Source organism: Dromaius novaehollandiae, chromosome 3, assembly GCF_036370855.1.
Source record: "Dromaius novaehollandiae isolate bDroNov1 chromosome 3, bDroNov1.hap1, whole genome shotgun sequence".
NCBI lineage: Eukaryota > Metazoa > Chordata > Aves > Casuariiformes > Dromaiidae > Dromaius > Dromaius novaehollandiae.
In genome coordinates this window covers 69,427,611-69,451,062 of record NC_088100.1, presented here as the reverse complement: position 1 = coordinate 69,451,062, position 23,452 = coordinate 69,427,611, and the positions used below count along the sequence as shown (strand labels likewise).

At 38.9% G+C, this 23,452-nt stretch overlaps 1 protein-coding gene across 11 annotated transcripts in view; it reads left to right on the top strand.

The window, feature by feature from the left end:
• Nucleotides 1–23,452, top strand: part of TIAM2 (TIAM Rac1 associated GEF 2) — a 184,353-nt gene that overhangs the window by 127,095 nt on the left and 33,806 nt on the right. For all 11 annotated transcript variants that reach the window (XM_064509123.1, XM_026122235.2, XM_064509125.1 and 8 more), the window contains 3 exons: nucleotides 19–111; nucleotides 1,157–1,417; nucleotides 18,966–19,069. In XM_064509123.1, the coding sequence (XP_064365193.1) occupies nucleotides 19–111; nucleotides 1,157–1,417; nucleotides 18,966–19,069 (458 nt within the window). The remainder of the gene's footprint in view (nucleotides 1–18; nucleotides 112–1,156; nucleotides 1,418–18,965; nucleotides 19,070–23,452) is intronic.

Here is a 23,452-nt window from a genome sequence, read left to right as displayed (position 1 = left end):
AAACCTCTTCTACTTCAGGTTTTGCTGTCACAGCTCAAGTTGATGAAAATCAGCACCTCACTCATATATTTATAAGTGATGTTCTCACTGATGGACTGGCATACAAGGAAGGTATGTATCACATTTGTAAGTAATACTGTTCTTCATTACCCTTTTAATTCCCAAAACGTGAAGGAGCTTTAACATTGCTGTCTGAAATGGTTCTTGTTTTTTACTAGTCATAGCTCTCTTTCCGGAAGACCATGGAAAGTATGTGGTACTAGAAAAGATAATTTACACAGAGTAATTGACTTAACCTTTTAACACAGTGATGAGAATTCTTGTTCACCCTTGGGGACAAACTCTGTTCTCAGCAATACAACCAAATGCTTTTGCACCGAGAAGCAATCTGGAGAAGTTGTTCATCTCATGGGTTTGGTTGGTCTCCAAGACCCATCACTTCCACTCTTTCTGGCAGTGAAAAGTAGCGTCCCTCCCCAAAATAGTTTCCTGCATACTTTTTCTGAGAGGCTATGCTGGAAGCTTTCTCTTCTGAGGTGCTCAGAAAGTGTATTTCTCTTCATCTGCACAGCAGGGTCATATCAGTTCTGTTCTCTGAAAAACAGAGACAGAACAGATTCATCACGTATCTGAGGGAAATGACCACTTGGTTGTTGCTGATCTTGACACAGCAGTTGCCACTGTTTAGACTTATTCGAAGGCTGATAAAAATTTCATCTGTTAGTATTCCAGTTTTGCAAGAATGATCTGATCTGCTTGACTAGTTCCTTGTGCCCCCCAGACTGGGATAACAAAATTTGAGTTATTGTGGCATGTGCTGATAGGCCATCTTTTAAAATGAATTCCGTGTCTCTGAGTGTTGAGGGGTGTCTCTGAGTGTTTTCTAAAGATTACTCCCATCCCCACCCTGTAGTAGCTATAGAAAGAAACAACTTGGTTGCAGTATCATGTATAACACCTACAAAAGTAAGCGTGAGATCCAATTCTGTAATTATGGCACATGTAAAACTCCTATCAAGTCTAATGGATTGATTGTAGGATTGGACTATTTGAATTCAAAAACAAAAATAAAGAATTAAACAATATAAGGTTTGGTTTGTGACCTTTCCATTTTATATTCTCTTCTTTTTTTTTCTTTCCTTGCACATGCTTCCAGGGTTACGAGTAGGCAATGAAATTTTGAGCATAAATGGAGAGGTTGTGTCTGATCTTGACCTCACACAGATGGAGTTATTGTTTTCAGAGAGAAGTGTAATGCTCGCACTGAGAATTAATCATTATGGAGCTCAGCAACCATTATGTGCTTCATGGTCAGATGGTGACATTTCCAGGGACCCAAAAAGTTTGTTGCCCCCTCCAAACCAGTCACAGCTCCTGGAAGAGTTTCTGGATAACTTCAAAAAGAACACAGCAAATGGTAAGAGGTTGATGCTAATTTTATTACTTTCGCCTCACTTGTAATATTGCTATTTTTTTTCTTTTTTTAAAATTCATGCATGTTTAAAATTTTTCTCATCATCAGAGAGAAACCCAAATTCAAACTGTATTAAGCTCCATTTACACTTCATATCTTTGTGTTGTTACATTGTTTTCTAGAAAATAGAAGTGGAACAGAATATGATCATTTCTGTGGGAAAATTATATGCTTTTAATTCGTTCGACAGCACCATCCAGTATTGTCAAGCACTCTTAACTGCTGTGTGATGCCAGGTACTTCCACTAATCCATTTCCCAGGCATCAGTGGCTGAAATGATGTGTCTTTCAGAGGCAGAAGTTGGTTGTACATTTAGCATGCTTCACATATGGTGAAGCACCATGTATGTTCAGGGCATCTTAACTATAATAATCAACATCACCTCAGAATGGAGTCATCTAGCCCTGCTCCAACTCAGAGTTGCTATCTCTAAGGTTTTCCAGTTTAATGCAGCCATTCACTGTATAGAAGAACCTCTATTAAATGAGCTTTCACAATGATTCTTTTGCTGCGATCTGCTCATGTCTCTTACTCAACCTAGTATCCCTGTCCTGAGCCTGGATTGAGCATGGATCCTAAGTGTACTGTGTCAGGATGAGATCGTGATGGGTTTCCACATAAGGAACACCGGGCAGGGAGGATGCCAAAAGCCTGCATGGTAAGGACAGGGTCACCCTGCGACCTGCCAGCAGCAAGGAAGGTGCTGATGCCTGCTGCTGGGATGCCTCCTCAGCTAGAAATAGGTGCTGGCATGGCCATGGGTAAAGCTGATCCTGTCCACCTGGACTTCTTAGCTTGGGCTCTGAGCCAGAGGGCCTCTAGAGCTGTCAGTCGCAGTTTGAGTGCGTTACGAAAGCTCGTGCGTGGCAAGACTGGCAGGCCCAGAGATGAGGAGGAGGTAGAAGTGGTTGCAGGGGCAGGAGGAAAGGGGAAGAGGGGAGCAGCAGCACCAGAGCACTGCAAAAGAACAAGATTCAGTTGATTATGTGCAAAACCCTGTCAGTTTCCTCAAGTGAGTCTTGTCAACAAAAAGATGAGGACGCACTGCCTAGGAATTGCTCTAGCCTGGTGAACTCAAAAAAAGCCTTTGCGTCCTTTCGATTAACGCTTGAAGCGTTACATCTTGTAATATTAAAATACTTGTAAATGCCTATCTGAAATAGAAGGTATTTGGGGATTTGCTTTTCTTCCTTTCCCCACCTTGAATATTTTTCAGTTGTGATATAACCAGATTTAATTGGAGTTTCTTGAATGGAAAAGGTGCAGTTTCCTCTTTGTACCTCTGGGGGATGCTAGTAAAATTCTGCCAAAAGCTGGCCTGAGTTTGCTGTTGTGTAAGGGAGGGCAGGAAGAGGTACAAAAAAGGGGCTCTGATTTTTATATATAATTATGGTGGCAAGTGTTTTCTGATTGGATTTTTTTTCATAATTAGAAAAGGGAGGAATAAAAGAATCACATAGGAGAAGTTGTTAGAATGGATTTAATTATAAAGCAATTTTATTAGGTCATCTTTTGAAATTAAAATAAATCTGAATACAAGATTTGTGATACAGTAAGTAGCATCTCTCTCAGGGGCCTTAGTTCAATTTCAGATGCCATTAAATTGGCTATTGGCATATAAAAGTTAGTGTCATAAAACAAAAATTATGATAGAGCCAATTAATTACATAATTATACCAGGGCCATTATTCAGCTTGTTGGCTTGACATCATAGGCCAGCATTACCTGGAGTATTCAGTATAATAAATATATATGTCCATTCACTAGATTCATCATTCCTCAGGGATAAATTTGCAACCTGTGCAAATATTCCATTATAATAGGAAATTACTGGAGTATGTATTATACTCTAAGCATTAGTGGATAGAAGGACATAGCGTGTTTGCTTTTCTGCTTAAAAGCAGCTAAGGCATACATTTTATTCTGAAAGGGAACAAATTGTTCTAAATTAAGCTTTGTGAGAAAGACTGATGTTTGCAGAATTGCCAAGTACTGATGCTTAGTTTCTGATCACCTGATCAGGTTCAAATGAAAACAGAAGAAAGTGCATTGCTTTGAATTAGTAGATAATCTTAGAGGGTTTAGCTGTTCTATGTCCTTTTACTTACTCAGAACTTGAATTAATATTTTAGATAAGAAGAAAAGGTATTTAATAATCTGAGCCAGGGACATTCAAATTCTAATCCAGTTGTTGACACTGTTCTGTCTCCTTTCGTGGAGTTGAGTGAGTCAATTTTAAGACCAGAGTTTTCAAAAATGATTTCTGGTGTTTGTTTGTCCATTTTGAGCCTGAGCTTCCAAGGCAGTGCTTTTGAAAATTAGCTAGTTCCTGCAGTGGAGGAGATTTTCAAAAGTCAAGCACAATTTTTATCAAGGGTATATACCTGGAATTAAAACCTTAATGTTTCTGCTGTCACCTCCTTGCTTTTAAAAAATTAACTGGTGCTATTAATCTTTTGCAGAATACTGTGAAGATTAATAAATTTAAAAATAATAAAGTGCTTGGAAAATGGAAATTCTTAGAACTCAGAGGGTCACATGGTAATACCCCATCTGGTGCTTAGTGGCAACATCCAGGCAAAAGCAAAACAGAATTTCCTATAAATCACTGACTTTATATAACTTGGGTGGTAATAGTTTGTCTACATTTGTTTACAGTTTTGTAACTGCTTAGCATAACTCTGAATGCCTTTTCCCACCTATTCTCCTGTATTAAGAATGTCCAATTGTACCTTGTGCCAAACTTTGGCAGCTTTTACCATACAGAAGAGAAGTGATTGACTTTCTCCAAAGCCACTAACTGCCACTCCTAAATATCACTCCCAGGGAATTTTTTGGAAGAATGATTCATTTTCCCCAAGAGGTTGCCATACCCTTGTGGCTGTATGTTGGACTTCTGTTGCTGCTGTGGTCATATAATTTGACCTCCCACATGGCAAGACTATGTGCTTGCTGCTTAGCCACTTGGCTAGTAATAAGCTTATCCTGGAAAAGCAATAAGATGAAACACTTTTAAAGCTACACTCATGAATGTGGAAAACCAATTAACAGAGCAATTTGCTCTGAGTTCCAGTGCTAAGGAAATTAAACAAATATTTGCATAGATTTAGTACAAATGAGTGAATTGAGGTGGAATTCTTACAACTGTGGAGGAAAAAGATGCCTCATTTTAAGATGGTATGGATGGTTGAAGAATAAACAGCAGAGAAGGGACAAGAATTGAATACCATAATTTTAGGGCAGCTCCATGTGTATAATGATATATCTATAGAGTGCTGAGGCAGGAGGTAGAAGCAAGCATTAGTAGGTGTGAAAACTCATTGCAGAGCAATTTATAGTATGTGAGCTGCTGTCAGAGTTGGACCTTTTTTTTTTTTTTTCCCAGCAAGTACTTTGTTTGCCAAAAAAGCTGTCATTTCTGGTTAGCTGATACTGTTGAAATCAACCCTAACTTGTAAATAGTTTTCAGTGCATTAAAAAAAAGGGGGCAGGGGCAGGGGATGGTAGTTTCCATGAGGATAAGTTTTCATTTGGGAGGGTTGGGGAACTAAATTGCAAAGGAATTATTTTTAAAAAAATGGAGAATGAAAAAAAAAGACAAATTATTTCTTCACTCTCTCTTGTGCTGCTTATCTTTGGTGTAGGGCATGTATCTTCTGTGAGAGATCTATGTTCTTATCTTGCCTGTCTTTCTAGAGGTGTGGTCCATAAACAGTGAAGGCAATCTCATAGTCTGCTGCTACAGACAAGGGGAAGGCTTGCTCCTCCTCTTCTGTACCTTTTCTGCTAGCCCTTCCTTCCAGCCATGCAGCGCTGGTCCCTCCCCTGTGCTGGCCTTAGCACTTGATGGAGCCCTCGATGAAGCAATCAAACCCACTAGTTCAGGAGAAAATTCTTTTTTTTTTCTTTTTTTTTGGTTTGTTTTTTCCCCCACTTTCCTGCAAACTCAGTGACTTGAACTGGCTGATGCAGAGGTCTGACAAGGGGCAGAGCCAGGTAAGCAGCAGGAGCCTGCAGCTGGGAGCAGCAAGGTTTATGGGGGCAGAGGTGGATGAAAGGTGAGTTACTTTCAGTGGCAGCAAGCTGTTTTTCGGCTGACCTTTCCTTAGAGCACCTCTTGCTAACAGTTTTGGACTATGGGTTTTGCCCTGTGCTTTTCCACCTCTCAGAAGCATACCCCTATGCCTGGGCGGCAGAGTAGTCTTGGGACATGCCTATTTGAGTTGCTCCTAATAAAGCTATTTCTCTTTGTATAAAACATGCCTGGAGCCAGAGTGTGAAAGTCAGACTTCATGCAATCTGACAAGTAGCTATGAGATGTGCTGGAGAGGAGCAATGATACTTCAGCACCTAGTCTACTTGAAATTGAGACATTTATGCAAAATGCAACTGCCTCAGGAACATGATCTGTGGTTTGAACCCTCATATGAGAAGTGGCTCTTTTATTTAACAAGGAAGAAGCCACTTCTAATTTTAATCTTAGTAAACATGCTCAGAAGCAAAGCACATCAGTTCACCGCAGGTTTAATTTTGCTATGCCTAAAGTTCTTTTAAAAAATAGTAGTAGTAGAAGTAGTAGTAATATTAATAATTGGTTTGTATTCAGTTCCAGGGCTCTTCCTATTTCAAATAAGTTTTACATGAACATGAACAGCTAGCTGGTTTCTGTGCCTCTAGAAGATGTAATTGCTACTCACAGCTTTTCCAGAAAACTTTGTTCTATTCGGCTTCTATCATATCTCATTGAAAGCTGTACATGGATTTAGGGAGAAAAGGGGAGATAGTTACAGATTGGCTCTGCAGCCAACCAGCTTTATCCATGTCACTGTGTGTGCCTTTTTGTGTGACACAAGAGCATACCCTGCCCTAACCCAAGCTGTATCAGGAAGACCCATGTTTCTCCTCTTAAGAGAAACTTGACACAAGACTTGAAGCTATGGTAATTTGTTGCCTCCAGGAGCTGTAAGCTGTGCCTGAAGCATAGGCTTTGACCATTCTGCTTGTCACTGTTTGCCACTCCTTTTCCAGATATTCTGTAAATCTGTGAAAAATTACCCATAAAACATTTCATAAACATGTTTTAATCTAATGTTTAAAGCATTTCATAAACAAAACTAGAAAACATTTCTAAAATAACCTCTACTTGTAATCCTTCCCAAATCATGCTGTTTGTTTGTCTAGCTGCAGTTCCTATGTTCAGTTCTCTTTACCCTGCTATAGGGTTAGGCCTTCACTGCCATATGTATGCGAGCAATCAAAGTCAGGTTCTGTATGCAAGGAATCAAACAAATTTATTGTTCCACCTAAAACTATTTTGAAGTCTGCAGAGGTGAGTATTGCTTCTTAGCATCCTTAGTCATAAGAATACCCACATTCATTTTAGAGGTGGGCCCTGATCTGTGAGGAAGATGCATTGGTTTTACCAATGTGCACATGTTGCTGTCACTTGCCTGTTGGCTCTAATAATAGGTACTCGGTAGCTTTGCATGGAGTGAGGCAACGCACTAGAAAAATAGTATAGCATTTTAGCGTAGCAGTGTAGTTTTCTGTGTGGCATGACTGGTTATGTATTGGATGATCAATGACTTTGTCAGGTTTCTTTTTTTCACTCATTACTCTATTTACTTCGTTACCCTACTGCTTTACAGGAAGCTATTTCTTGTTTGGTAAATATGGCAGGATATGATGTGGTCTTTTGTCAAAGTGAACTCAAAGATGAGAGATATATTTAAAGATAACTGTGCTACATTGGCTTCCACTCCAGTTATTTTTGTGCCATTAATGCAAATGTCCTGGTTCTGTGCTCTCTTGTGTCACTGCGAAAAAAAATTGTTTTGGCCCTTGACAATACCTTGGACTATAGTTGTGTAGATGTTAATTCGAAGAAAGCATTTGCCTGTTCATAAACTGGATCCATAGGAGCACTTGCTGCCTACTGCATGTTTTGTAATACAGAATGTTTCCCAAGAGTGGTGGTTTAATGAGTTCTTACTGGCACTTGACAAACTGTCTGGTTTGCTTCCTGCTAAATGAGTATGCTGCAGATTAGAAAACTGTTTATACTATAAAATGGAAATGACCTTCGTTGTGCTTTTCTACTGAAAGAGCATTCTGTTCTGTTTCACTAAATATTCCTATGATTTAGTCCTTGTGAAGTCAGTGGGCCAGTTTGTTTTTTCCTGGTATAAACTCCATCAAACCCTGTGGAGTTACACCTTCTGGCTCTGTGACAATGCATAGATGTAAATCATGATGTTCTCCATCCTACTAAATCCTGTAGAGTGACAGTACAGGCAGCAAGGAGATTTATCAATAATGATAAAGTTAGAAACATCCACATACAAACTGGGATCTTTGGCAAAATTTCAAGCACACCAAACAGCAGATGGTGTTCTGTTTCATAGAGGTAACGTAGATTGAGTAATTATAAAAACGAACTGTCTAGGCTAGCCACAAATTCTTGCTAAACTGTGAAGTAACAACTTCTTTTCCCCTTGTTCCCTTCTGTCTTCATTACTTTTGCACCTGTAAATCTGAAATGGAGGAAAAAATGCACTGCTAAGATGGTACAGTTGATACCTTGCACAGGGCCAGCTCCATTTGTTACCCAGCTTTCCTAGGTTCAGATGACCCCTGAGAAGGGACTAAGCCTGTCCCATGTAAGCAATTCCACAGTAGCAGCAGAAACTGGGAGAGGGGCTGTGGGCAGCACCCCTGCATATCCTCCAACACCAGCCTGGAAGGACCTGAGAGCAGTGGTGGGCTGCAGCCCTTGCTGACACCCATCAAGTATCAACCCCGCAACGCAGGCTCTCCCATTTGTCTCTCCTTCTCCATATCCTGGTCATCCATCTCCAATACCAGGGCCTCTGTGCAGTCTCTCTGCCTTCCTTTCCCCCATAGCAAAGGGAAGAACAGAGGAATTCTTCTTTTTCTCCATTTTGCTCTCTCTGATCTGCTTTAACATCTAAATTGGAAGGAATGGATGTACAGCTGTAGCTGAGGCTCACCCATCTATTCCTGAGACTTCTTGAGACTCTCTTTCCCCCCTCCCTGGAACCCCCCACCATCTTGTCTAGCTGGTGTAACTGTAAAATATTGCAAGTGGCTTGAAGTATTCTGTTGATGGGAATAATTCTGAATAGAAGTGTGTTGCACTAGGTACGGCTAACTGTTCTTCAGTGAGATGGTATCTAAGAAGGCATTTGCTGTGTGCTTAAGAAATGAATATATTCAAATAATTTGAGAAGTCAGCATGCAGTGTTAAGCTTAAAACTGAAAACCCTGAGCAATTGTCTGACTGGCAGATACTTGGACAGAAAAAGTTTAGCTAGTTAAATAACCCTATTAAAACATATCACTGAGGTGCAGGGGGTAATCAAGCATTGCTACAGAAGTGTGGGCAACTATTTCCTATTATGTTGCTAATTTGTATCTCCTATTGATTACTGAATTACCAAATGAGTCAAATGACTTTGTTTCATGATGAACAGCTAACCAACAAAAGAACTCCTAAGAGATCTAAAGGATTCTGCTCTAGCTTCAAAATGGATGTTTCTGCAGATATTTGAAAAAATTAATGAAAAGTGAGCATAAAGCAGCCCACAGAAAGCCACACTTGCAGAAGTAGGTGGTTGATTGGAGCTAAGCCACTGTTCAGCATGTGGTCCAACATGTCTTAAACAAGCTGTATGATCCAAGAGTATTTGCATGAACATACTGGCATTTTCTAAAGAAGAAAACGTGAAATGGTTAAAGAAGCAGCATCGCTTTCCTCACTGGAGGATGAGAACAAAGGAAACTTGTCCTGGCCAAGCATTTCAGACTCTTGCAGATCTCTTAGATCCATAAAAAGAAGCAGCCTGGTTGTGCTGTCCATCAGTATATGTATAGAGCACCTTCTGGTGTTTGATCGTTTGCTCGCTGAAGACAAAACATCTGGACGAGAAAGTCTCTGAATGGAACCTTATTGTCTAGCCAGTAACCGCATTTCTTGTTTGGTAACAATTAGTCTTGTCAGTGAGAAGCATCTATTAATTCTGTTTTTAAGAACCTTATCTAGGAAGACTGATGTTATGACAGCTGTATTCTAATTTTCTTTCCAGATTTAACATCTTGAATCTCTGAATGAAGTTTTTAGCTACTCCAAAGAATCAATTGTTATAGCTGTGAAGCTAAGCAGAGAATGCACCTTCCAGGCACTACCAGCTTAAGCTACAAAATGACTAGGACAAACAAGTGATAAAATCCAAAATGACTCACAGAGATAAAAACCATCTGAATGGTTTTCTAGTGTGTTTCTCTGACATGGTTAGTTTTAGTTTTCTAGAAACTGGAGCTTCTCTGTAGTTTACCAATAATAGACTTAAGTCAGGTTAATTTAGCAATGAGAATTTGAGCTAATCAGTTTCTGTTGTTAGGTCAAAAAAAAAAAAAATCCCTCGAAAATTTCGTAGACAGAAGGAGGAAGAAGTCTTGAATTGGTCATGAATTTAGTATTTTACTACTTTTGAACTCCTGTTCAAAGTAGCATAAGAGCTATAAACCACTGCAAAATACCAGTGAAATAGGAATAGCTTCACAGTTATTGCCTACAGATTGTTTTGAATTTAGTTCTGCATGGGAGTTTGAGTGCATAAGTGGTAATACTTGCCTATGAGTACCAACTGAGGGAAAAAAAATGAACTGACACCGCAATAGTTAAAAGATTGCCTAAATTCTACTTAAAATCACTAAAATGAGCTGACATGAGCCTCCCCCTAATTCTGTAAAATTTAACTGGAGATTAGTAAGAATCTACACTTAGGATCCATGTTATCTATGTCATTTGCCCAGATTCAAACTTCAGCGAAAGCTGCAAAAAATTGCTTTGGCTTTCAGCTGGAAGTGGTGGAGGACATGACATATTTCAAGGGATATTTCACATACCTGGCTGCAAGTAGCTTGCTTGCTTACCTGCCTTGCCTTGGATCTGCATCCTTAGTGCAGAAACTGCATGGAGAAAGCTTTTCGTTTAGAGTTCAGATGTAGATGTAAACTCTCACCACAAATAAGCACTATCTGTAGCAAGTTGTTTTTCATATATCGAGTCTTGTACTGATGGGATAGAAGAGTGAAGAAAAAATTTTTTTTCCTGCTGTGATGTGCAAAGGAAATAAATTAACAAATTGAGGTAAAGTAGGTCTTCTCAGTGCTGTCGTTCTAGGTGGAAATTAGCTCTCTGCATGTCATTTGAGCTGGACCATTGCTGTGTTACAGGCTCTGATTTTTTTTCCAGATGATTTATCACTAACATTATAGTCATCCTTCTATAGCCAAAGAAGGCTTAGGGAGCAAATAATTTGCTTCCACATGAGGTCTTTCTTAAAGAACAGTCTGCATCCAGACTCTGGGTCCTTCCAGACTTCCTTCCTTCATGATGGAAGCTCTGGGTTCAACTAGTTGCAGCTCCAGTCTCCTCTTAGGCTCTTGCATCACAGCTCTACTAAACCTTTCTACCTAGCTTTACCCATCCACCTCATTATCTAGACCTTCCTTACTTTTACTAGCAATTTCTCCAGCACAAATGGCAATTGTTGAACAGTTACTACAGCCAAATTGTCTACTGAGTTTTTCACAGGAGTCTGCCCTCTTCTCCCAGCACACTCTTGTTTTTCTCCTTCCTAGCTGTAGTTGCTCTGTGAAGCCTAAACAGAAATCAGAACGGCTGCACAGACAGCCTGGGTTCTGTCCTGGGGAATCAGGTGACCCGAACCAAAGAATGGAAAGGTCTGATCCTGTCGTAAGCAAGAGTAATGAATTCTTCAAAACCAGATCAGTGAACCGAGGATGTTTTGTAACCCTCTTGGGAAAATTGGTATCTTCCTTAAAGATTATAAGAATGACTCTTGAAAGCCATTCTGTAGATTCTTTCTGATCAGTGGCTACTTTTTAAAAGATTTTTCTTGAAGTCAGAAAGGAGAAGAATACAGAAGGGGGTGCTTATATGCCCGTTTTCTTCAATTTCATTGCAAAAGATTAGATACTGTTGAAAACTGTAAATATACTTAGTTTTATTGAAGCAAGAAAAGTAAACACATGCATGCAATCTGCCAGGCTGAACTATTTAACTGAAGTTAAATAAGAGTACGAGTCTCCAAGGGAGACATTGTTAGAGTTCACCACACTGATATTTCTTGTCTGCAGGCAATGTTGAAATGCTTTATCTGCCACTCCCTGGTTTTCAGTAAGTCTAAAGGAATTAAGACCACCAAGGCTTGCACCTTTCTGAGATTTGGCTCAGACCTTAGTATTACTTGCTCCAGGGATTTTAGAAACATTTGTTATGATCTCTTGGAAACTTACTTTTCTCTTGATAGTAATACCAGCTAGAAGAAATGGGTACTGCAGGCTTGTCATAGTTTACTGATCAGCATGGAGAATTCACACAACAATGAAAAATGCTGCTTTCCATACACCTGGCTTAACCTCATTACCCAAACGTAATTTCCGATTTCCATGTTATGGAAACTCTTTGTAATGGAAGAATCTACAGAGAAAAAAATATCCTACATGCTAAAGATTGGCTATGTTATGTGTTATTGGCAGTATCTAGAGCACTAGGGAGTTAGTGAAAATTCTGAATGCATTCCTTCCTTGAGGATGGACTTGAGCTCCTAATTCCACATAATTATGGATCATAATATAAAATTCATATTAGCTTCAAAGAAGTAAGTTTCCATCCAGTTTACTGCTGTTTTGCAACATCTATCTAAAATCATCAGAGAATACCACTGTTTAAAAATACCGTCAAGTACTCTGATCAGAGATCTGGGTATCCCTCTTTTACAAACTAGACCAAGGCTCTCGTAATTGGTCTAAGCCAGTCTTCTGATTACCAGCGTAGACATATTCCTGGCCAGTTTTCTAACTAATTGGCCTGTGCCAGCTTTGACCTTTGCTTAGGCAGGTTTAGCTCAGAACGGTCCATTTTACCCACTTCTCCATACTTTTCTTCCTTTTGTGTTTCTAACTGATAAGCCACAGCTTATAGAGTTAATTGCTTGTATTACACCCTGAAACATTGTTCTATTGAATTTCGTCTTGGGACTGTGGCTCCATCTTCAAGATCATCCTATATCTGTTTTATGATAGTCCAGTTATGCTCTTAATTAATGGTATGTATTAATTTTGAATGATCAGCATATTTAATCAGTGCCCTTCCTACTGTATTTTCTTTGCTGAGACAAATAATGAAAATATTAAGTAAAATTGGTCCCCAAACCTACCTTGGACAAAAGCTACTGTTATCCTCTTCCAGGCCTAGCAGTTTTTTCAGACTAAACTATTGTTATCTTCCCTGCTAGCCAGTTCCACTTTGTTTTAATTTTTGTCTTTTTCGTTTCAGCTAATAATTTCCCTTGGGCTATTATAGGATTTTTTCTTTTCTTTTTGGTAAGGTTCAGGAAGATTAGATATACCCTGTGGTCTTTATATTTAAAGAATATATATATATATATATCTCATCAAAGTCAGGTTAGTTTGACACAGTCTTTTCAGGATACCTATACTACATGTATATCATTTTCCATTTATCTCCATGTCTTTATGTTTTCCTTGAACATTTGATTGAAAGCCTTATGTTACTAAGTCATACTAATAGAGCTGTAGTTTCTTAGGTCAGATTCCCGCCATGTCCTCATTTGTTTTTTAAGCCTAGGTGTTTGTTATTCGACTGGATGCATAACATCATCCTCCCTTCCCCATCATCTGTGGATCATTTATCATCCTTGCTCCTGAATTTCAATTTCATATGCCAATTTTTAGGTGCTATGGGATGAAGAAAGTCTAGTCCTCTGCTGTGTGTGAGTAGATCTCAGTTTGCACCCACTGCAAACTGGGTTGTTTTTTAATCAGTAATTGCTATCCTGCCTCTCTCTGTTGAAGCTATTCTGCTTTGTATGTATGTTCAGATATTGGTAGAAAGATTTGAACTGGGTTACTCACATCCTATGGGACTAGCTTTACCATGAGCTTTGGAGTCTGAACCTCTTTGTTGTAATGAATGTTCGATGCTACATTAAGTGGAACAGGTGGAATTGGGGATACCAGGAAGGAGTCTTATCTTGGCAGCTATCAGCTATTAATCAAACCATTTACCTTAGACAACAGAGACTCAGGTTTAGTTTCCTTCTCTGAATCTGACAGAGCAGGAGACTTCATCTCTCTTTCCTACATCATGGATAAATATTCTGACATCAAGCTATTTCTTTTTGCTCTGTTGTGTCTCTTTCTCAGAATTTTTGGAAAAAAAACCCCAATAACACAATGTAAAAGGACATGGTTTAATTCTGATACTAAGCCAGCAATTCTTGAAATCTCAGAAATGTCACAGAATGGAAAACTTATTTTCCACCTTGGTGTAGTCACTACATTTTTACCAAAGTCAGGACTGCCTGTACCTGTCAAAGTGCCTCTTTACTTGCTGAATATATTCATCAAGCGATGCACAGAACTGCTGCTGCTGCTGCCCAAAGCTGAAAATTATGCCTCTGGAGCACTTTTAATTTGTCTTGGAGGGAGAGACTGGGTACATCTAATTTTGCTGTGTTGTCTGCTCGTATAGAGCTAGAAAGAATTTTTTATCCAATTTATTGTTCAGTAGAGTGGCAGGTGGAAACACATCTTCTTTTTGTACTTTGAAAGAGAGGGTGCTTGACATTTGATAACACTTAATATGCCTGTGATGAGTATTTGACATTTTTGAAATTGGTGAGAAAAACATAAAACAGAACTCCTAAAGAATTATAAAAGAAACAAAATTCTTAGCTGCTACTTGCTCCTCATGATAATTTTTCCCTTTGTTTGCAGTGAGTGGTAAGAGCAGCACAGACTAGAAAGTAATTAAGGCTTCTTCTTTAATTAAACAGAAAAAGAAGATAAGTGACATTTTCATTTGTTGATGGCTTCCTTATGGTAAATGAATTGCTGAATGGTTGATATTGATGTATTCCAGTTGATTTCCTTTGGTTTCTTGGCCACGATTGTAGCACAGATTACTGTTGTCTCACACATCTGTTAGAGGATGTGTTTCCGTTGTACCTCCTCACTTGCAAACATTTGAATAACTTCCCTATTGACCAGTTGTACATGTATCATATCACTTCCAAGATGCAAGACGTTCCTGTAGGCATTCAGAGCTCTTGGATGTACTGTGTGTATTTGTCTTTCTCACCGACTCTCCCATCTGTGCCCACTTTTTAACTGAATAACTAGTAGTGAGGAGCATGACTTAGGAAGTATCCTTTCTCTCAGTTTTAGTGGCTACATTATCATTTCTCTTCAAGGATTGTGAATCATGTATCTGCCTGCCAGCAAGACACAACAGAGCAGAAGTAATGTCATTAGGGAGGAAACTCATCAGAACATTTGCATTTATTGGTCCAGATCCTGAAGCATGCTCCACACCTTTTTTCCCCTGGTGAGGGTTTAGCTACTTGAAGGTGCTGAGTGGGTTCTTAGTTCTTTGCCATTCGTTACTAGAAACGAAGCATAAAGTTTGGTACACATTTACTGTGATGTAGTTAAGCTTTTCACACAGTGGCTTTTTGCCCCTGTGCTTCCCTGAGAGTTTTAGCATATATGGGAGGCTGCTACTCTCCTGGCTAGGAACAAGCTGGCATTGTATTTTAGTGTAAGGAAACTGCTGTTTGCTTTAATAAAAAGAAGCCATCTGCTTCTGAAGTTCCTGTCCTTCCCAGATGGAAGTCATATACATTTAAACTGACTCTGTGTGTGTATGAACAATAGGGAGGTGTGCATTCAAAGATGTGTGCTGTAGTAGAGAAAAATTACATTACAAGATTTAAACCAAGTTTTGTATAACCCAACATTTTCAGTCCCTTTTTTCTTCTAGATAGAATTGTCACAAGTATATTGATAAGATAAATGTAATGTGGAGCTGTACAGACAGACCTAGTCATGGTATACTCATCACTACTATGCCAGATATTGCTATGCTCAGACAATATATTTCCAAGCAAAGTAGTTGATGTTCTCTTCAACTGGTCAGTAATGTAATTGTAGTGAGGTAAGTAACATTAGAGGTTGTTGGAGAAAAAAAATTGTCAAGAATTGCTGATTTAACATAGCATTTCGATGATTTTTAGGAATGTATATCCACTTTCATACTTTTTCTGCAGTCATTTCCAGCAAAGATCCAGCATGTTAGATACTGAAATGATTTCTGTACTCTCATGGCTGTGACATTTCTCTTAATTCTGTAGGCACCCTTTATAGTTTAAGTTCTAGTTTTTGCTTGAAAGGATAGTGATTGTCCAGGCTTATAAGATAACAGTTTCACATCACTACTTCAGATCATCTTTTTTAGTACAAATCCACTTGTAGAGCTAAAACCAAATCTGAATGTTTAAAGCAAACAGTTTGTATGGTTTGTTTTGTCATTCCTCTTCCATTTAGTACTACAAGTAGTGAGAATTTCCGTACTAAACTTGCTGTTGTGGTCATGTCCTTAGGCCTTGCATTTGAAACTGCTCTTTCTCTAACGTAATATTCATTTTCTTTGCATGGGTTAGAGAATGAGCAATGGAGATGTGTGGTTTTTGTCTATGCAGCTGATGTTGATGACTCTCTGCTCTTTGGGAATAGTTTTGATGGCTTAAAAGAGCAAGGAAATCTGCTTTCATAGTAAAAGGAGGAAAGGGAGACAGGATGTGGATGCTAAGCTGATCAACAAGCCATTCTTCCTTCCTTCCTTCCTTCCCAGTGTTAGTTTGGCATACAACATGCAGTAGGATGTCATTTTTCACCTTGGATCTCTTCCGTATCACTTTTTTAGTTACTACTATTTAAAATGACATTTATTGTTGGTTGCCCTAACTACAATGAGAAACAGATTGTGCCAATAGCAAATACTATAAAAATATACAAGACAATATAGACCTACCTCTGACAGTCCTATAGACTACAAATTAAAAACAAAGATGAGGGTGAAGGGAGGAAAAGATAGATCATCTGGACAAAGTGATATAATACATTGTTTGTCTGCTTTGGGTGTCATTTTCCTGATTTGTTCTATTCGTGTTATCTGCTGATTGTTTTCCCTTATTTATGTTCTCTCACATTTATACCTTTTTGTTATTGCTTACCTAAGTTAATTTTACTTCTTGTTTTTTAAAGGACTAATCAGTTTAATGGCCACTTTGTAAAATCGGGGGAAAGACATAGTTTTCTTTTCATTAGATAGTTACCTGAAATCAAATTTTAGATCCTTTATGCTACTGTGAAATCGATCTTAGGTGCAGATTGGTTGGAGGTGGGAGGAACAAGAAGTGTATTAGAATCCAGGAGGCAAGTAAAGGGAGTACAAAAGGAGAAACAACATCCTTGGCATTGCCTCACTCCTGAGAGAATACCTTATTTAAAAGCTAATGAATGTTTTTAGGGGTTGGCTCACCTTTTGTGAACCAAAGGGTTGACAGTGGTGGAAGTCAATAGACATTCATGTGGACCCATATACAGAAGAGGGGATCAAAACAAATTTAAAAGTCATGAGACCAGCTGAAAATTATTCAGGCATGGCGGAGAAAGAAGGATAAAAGCATAAATAAAATCAATGGAAAGGGTGCACTGCTTGTTAAGTCCTTAAAGATGATGGGTGGCTGTTTGGGAGGGTTGTGTAAAATATGATATTTCTGCAAAGGTGGTAACTCTTGGAGTATTGACTGTTACATTTACGCTGAGGTATCTGGAGCCACACCTCACCCTAGGAGGAAAAGGCACAAATGGATAGGTAAAGGATGGAGTAATCAAGCCTGTGGCATCTGGGTGGAAAAGTGTCAACCTTGATGCTAAACTTGACCTTAGTAACACATGGAAAAAGAGATTATCAAGATGACATCATATTGAGTTACTTCCTCCCATCATCCACGGGGAGAAAGCAACACTTGTTTCTTTCTCTGTGGCTTTCCTGTGAAGTGCTAATCTCTCTGCCATGTTTTGTCTTCCCAGGAAGGCTCTTCACTGGCTATAAAGTGCCCTTTTCTGCCCTAAAATACCCATTTCCTTCTCCACTGTGGTCCACGTTTGTGAATTTTTGCTGACAGGAGCTGCTTCTGTCCTGCAGGGACAGGAGACCAGCACCCTGCTGCCCTGTCCTTGGCCAGATTTGCAGAGTGGAACGCTGAGGTTGGGCAGCCGACTGCGGAGCGATCTCTGAGCTAGCTGGGAAAGGGAAATTCGGTTGGTAGCTCTCCATCAAATCAACAGGATGGAGAGGAAACAACAACTGCCTCAGATTAAAAATCAAAGCAGAACAAAAAAGCCCTGCTTCAGGGTTTAAACACCCAGGTGGTGAGATACTGTTGCCCTTCACAATTTTATTACTGCTAGCTCTCATGATTTGACTGCAAGGCAAGCGATATTTGTTTCAATAACAGCCTCAGTTTCTGGAGTCAGTGATTAAATGAAAAGTCTCAGTTTTCACTTAAAAATAAGTCTAGCATTTGTAGGTGTTGAGAGGAAGTTTGAAAATGTGATGTGAATTATGCCATGGAGGCTTAGAAACTAGAAAACAAAGCAGCAAATTAAAAAGCCCTTAATTTATTACTAAATTTATTAATTTATTACTAATCCTTATTAGGTTTTTGGTGGCTGTCTTAGAGTTTCAACTGCTTGGAGTGATAATACTGCAGATCAAAAATCGGAAGAATACTCTTCTAAGACTTTAAGCAGAAGTTCCGTATAAACATCTCTATAGATTTTTAAGTAGTCAGTTGAGATGGGAAGAGAAAAATTATTACTCTTTGTATAAATGCCCAGCATTGTTGAATATATCTTGACTTTACATGTAAATACTATTGATTGCTATAATCTGTCAATAGGTAGAGTGGGACAGTACCTACTGTGGTTTTTGGATTGCCCCAGGCAGTATGTACATGCACTCCAAACTTAGCAAAATTGGTAAACTGGTAATGACGAGAAGATTTTGTCAGCATTATGGACTGTGGTGTTTGTTCCAAGGCAAAATTCTCTTTTTCTTTTTAAATCTCTCTAAGGGATTCAGGACTAAGTCATGTCACAGAATAGTGTGCTTATCCAAGGAGAAAAACTGAGTGCATTTAATTATTCTCATTGGTTGTCTCAGCAATTGGCACAGACTGTGCCAATTGTAGATAATGCTACCTTAGAAAGCACGCCATTAGCAAGAACGTTAGGTTTATTTTTGTAAATCAAATATGCAGGTTGCTTCATGTTGGTGTTACATGGTGTTAGATGTCCAGCTGCTGTTTTGAGAGCAGAGTTGCCATGCATAGTCTGGACTGTTTCTCTTTGCTCTGACCTCTTGTTATGTTATATTTAGGGGGAGGGGAGGATTTTGTATTCCTTCCCTCCCCTTATAGCAATTCGATCGTACCTTGAAAAATAAAAGCAAATACTTTTCCTGTTCCTGTTCTGTAACCCTCTAAATTATTTGTTTTCTTTCAAATGCAGATTTCAGTAATGTGCCTGATGTCACAGCCAGCTTGAAAAGGAGCAGTACTGATGGCACTCTGTACCAAGTACCGCACAGGGAAAAGACTGATCCACCTTTCAGGGTAAGAACATGCTTGATGTAACAATCATTGTAACTAACAAGACAGTGTTGTCTTACTGTTAACACTCTGCATTTTGTGGGAGAGAGTTAATATATGGCACAAATTTGGTAAAAAATTTAAATGCATATTTATAGCTGCGCTTAGTGTTTTATTAACCTGAGGTCAGTCTGGCAGGTCAGCATCTGAGGACCAGCTGCTGCATCTCCAACAGAATTGTGATAGGGGCTGATGACAAGTAGGTGGAGACTGTCAAATTCATCCGTATGTGCTGCTTGAACCTAGTTCTTGACAGAACAGTAGAACTGCTGCTGCTTTTTAACTGTTTCAGTTTAGTTGGTTTTCTTTTTGGTGATACTTTTTGAGCTTGTTGTTAAGATTTTAAGCTTGTCATTAATGATATTAAGACTGCAGTGACATAGCAACACTGACTTAACGTCAATAAATTTTGATTGGACTACAGACTTTGAGCAGCTCAGGGTTTGAGTGCCCAGTGATTGGGGCAGTCTAATTTGAAGAACCTTTATGCATCTGCAGTTACCATTTAGCTTCAGCTGGAGTAATGGAAGCTCAGAACTTCCTTAGATCAGGACTTTGGAGACAGAGGCAGGGACCCCCCAAATTAGTGTCCACTTTCAAAAGCATTGCTCTCGAAATGGCAGTTTTTTGTCCTTACTGCTCGGAGAGTAAGTTCATCAAATTGTAACCTGTATCCAATTCAGGCACATACTGTCTTGTCCCACACAAATACTGGCATGGATAATGTTTTCGTGTCTGTGGCTGTGGTTTTACTAGACGTTAACATTTTGACAAAGGATATGTTTTTGTTACTTCTGTTGATGAGTTGGTTGCGTCTCCAAGCAGATATGTGGTAACACTTGTGTTGCACTAAGTGGCTCACAGAAATTAAGTTACAGTTTTTATGGTTCTGGAGTATATTACCATTTGCACTGGGCTGTACAAGATAATCAGATAAAAGACATATGGTAAAATGTAAAAACTGTGAAGACCAGAATGAAGAAGATAGATTGTGCCATACATACCCAGAGGAGCGGATCCTCTTCTGCTTTTGGAATTTTTCTTTAATCTCCTTCAGTCCAATATAGGTGCCCGTATGTGGTTTCCCCAGTGACTGTGGACCTTTAGCCCATCAGGGGGTTCCCACAGAGGTAATCTCTATACTATGTTATGGACTGGTTACGCTCCACAGTCTTTGCAGCCAGTAAAGTGTAACCTGGATTTGTCCCCTCCAAACACCTTGTTCCTTTGGAAGGGGTGATGTAGATTTCTGTACTGTCCTGTTTTATGTTATATTCTGGGGTCAAAGCATCCCTCTTCATGAGGACCCAGCATAGATCAGTCCTAGACTCAGCATAGGAGGACCTTGCCACTGGCCGCCTGAGGCAATCCCGCGGTCAGCAAGGGTCCGGCGGGGCCCTTCCTTGGCCTCAGGGCACCCGCTTGCCCGGCTGCGTACCGTCTCGAGCACACAGCAAGGACATACGTGACTGAGCTCCTATCCTGCTGGAGGGGGAGAGATTTTTGTACTTTAGCTTTGCTTTAGTAGAAAAACCAAGGATTTGTTTGCCAAAGTCATTCCTAGTTGTCTGTGTCAAATATACCAGATGCTAGAAAATTAGGGAGAGCTCGGCGATATTTAAATACACAGAGAACAATAATTTACAGTAGTTATTGCTCTGAATGCACTACTCTGATACTATAAATTATGTGCTGCAATTGCAGTCCCAAAAGAAAGAGGGGAAAACAGACAGGTCCGTTCCCTGGTCTCTCTCCATTCTCAAATCTGTCACATCTGTCAGTATTAGTAGATTGTGCACAATTTGTTGAAGTAACTGCCCATCCCATATTGCAGTGCAGTTCTTGGGTTGGCGTGCAGGTCTGCTTGTGTCATTTTGTTAAAAACTAGCTGAAGCTGTCCTAGTTTCCTAAGTGCAAGGGGAAGGTGGTTTGGCAGTCAAAGGCAGTCAGACTTGAACTGCAGCTGTAAATGAGTCTGCCACAGCTCTGCAATTTCTGCAAATGGTTTGTAATTGATTGCCATCTTTCTGTTGGAGGGTGCCTATTACTGTCAGAGCTCTTTGTCTGGCCCTTTTGATTTCTCCAATAAAAGTAGAGTTCAAAAAAGAAAAAAACACCACAGTAGATTTAGAAAGTAGTGTATACTCTGTGCTCTGGCGATTGGTTATGAAAAGAATTTAAATGATTTCTGTTCTTATAGCTGTGATTTGGGACTGCTCACCAGATGAACAATAGCTATTGCTAATAAAAGCTAGTTTGAGGAAATTGTGCAGCCTCAGAGAGCATAGCATCTGGGTTTGGGGTTTTTTTTTTTTTCTCCTTTGCCTTCTGTTTCCTGCATGTGCTAACTTGATCCATGCCTATGGCAGAAGAGTAGTGCAGACAACTCAGTATTATGCAATGTCACAGAAGTATGGGGAAGAGAAGAGCTGTAACTACAGCGTTGTGAAGAAAACGTTGGTGGAGCTAAGAGGTTCTGATTGCAGCTTGGAAAAACAGGCAGTTTGGGATTATTTCAGGGGAGAGACAGCTAGAGATGCTCATTTCCCAGTTGACAACAGCTGTAGATGTAATCACTTGGCTCTGAGGGAACAGACTCCTTTGAAGTTTGGATGATTTTTTTCCTTATAACATGTAAGTAAACAAAAAACAATCTTAAAGCTTTTGATGTAATGGTTGTATGTTTGATTCCTAGATTTTGTTTCTTATTTGGAGTATTTTTTTTGTTTTTCACTCTTATCCTCTTCATCTTATACCACGTTAGGGTTAAACATCATCTTAAATAAAAGTACAGTGAGGCATTTCAGAAGTGCCTGGTAATTTGAAAGGAATAAGTCTTTTGTTTTATGTGTACTACATTCAAACGTGTATTCATTCATTCATTCGTTTTTTTTGTCATCTAAGAAATGAGTGAATTTAGAATAGTTTTGTTTTTCTTTCATCTTAGAGCTAACTAATGAATTAGAAGCATGATGGAAGATTATTTCATTCCAGAAATGGAAACTGTTCCTGAAGTTATAAAATGTTATTAAGAACACATGAGCATCAAGAACCATCCATTCCAGATGCTCATCAGTTTTGTTAGGTCTATAGTTTCTGGGATGCCCTGTTTATACCCTTAAAGAAAACCTCCTTTGACTTTATTTCCAATTTTTTTAACCAAGATAGATGTTATATTTCTAACATACTCTGCTGCAGTATATTTTCAAACTGTGTTAAAATACTGTGTATGTGTCAGCAACATGTAGCCCTTGCAATTGTTATTTCTGCAGTATGTAGGTATACTGTTGACAGAAGAATAGAGGACCTCAGAAAATCTGGGGATGCAGTATGACTGTCAATGCAATTAGGTTTAACTGAGTTTTAATCCTTTGGAGAACTAATTGTCTGTGCTCCTGGTGCTTAGTTAAATCCTGGTATGTTGACAGTTGCCAAGAATCAAGCATCACAGTAGCACAAAGCTGAATATAAAAGGTAGCTTTTCATTTAGTTACTCATGATTTCTAATTGCAAGCTGTATTGGTCAGTACTGTTTTCTCCAGCCCGTGGTTTCTTTTAACAAGAAATTCAGTATTCTGTTTCTAACTTGCTTGTCTTTACTTTGTATTTTCAGTATTTTTTGAATATCCCTTTATGAAAGATTAATACAACTGAAAGATGAAATTTTACCATATAAGACACTCCTGTTCTAAGGGTTTCTTGTAATACTGCTGTGATCTGATTTTCAGCTGCTCTAAATCTTTTGAGTATCAGCAGAGATCAGTATTTCCCAAATCAAATTAAACAGAAGGAAAGAAGGGTCTTCATATAAATGCATCTGTGAGAAAGTGAAGATACATTTCCTTTTGAATATTTTACAGATTATAATAAAAAATTTAGAGTAAACTGCTAATGTTTGAAATAACATTATTGTATTCTCAGGCATATCTTAGAATTCTTTATAGAAAGATGGATACCTTCACACATTTAAGAAACCCAATAAAAATAGCCATTTTGATGCTTTGTAATCATGGTAAAAATAGTAAATGAATGTAGAATGGTTTTATGTTGGAATCTTCAAAAATTAACGTTGCAGATGCAAAAATAGAAGCTCATGTCACAAGAAACTTTGGTGACAAGATTTTTGCTTTCTGCATAATGCCCAGCAGGTTTAATTTTGTAAAGTTTTGAAGTGCTGTATACCATTCAAAAACAAAGTAAAAATGATACTGGAAATAAATTAGGCATGAGAGACTTTTACAGAAATTGCCTTTGCTTTGCTTTGCTAATGCTTCTTGAAATAGTTGCTCTGCTCTCAGAACAGCTTAGTGGTCATACTCCAGTATGTCTATATCAGTGCAAGTCTAT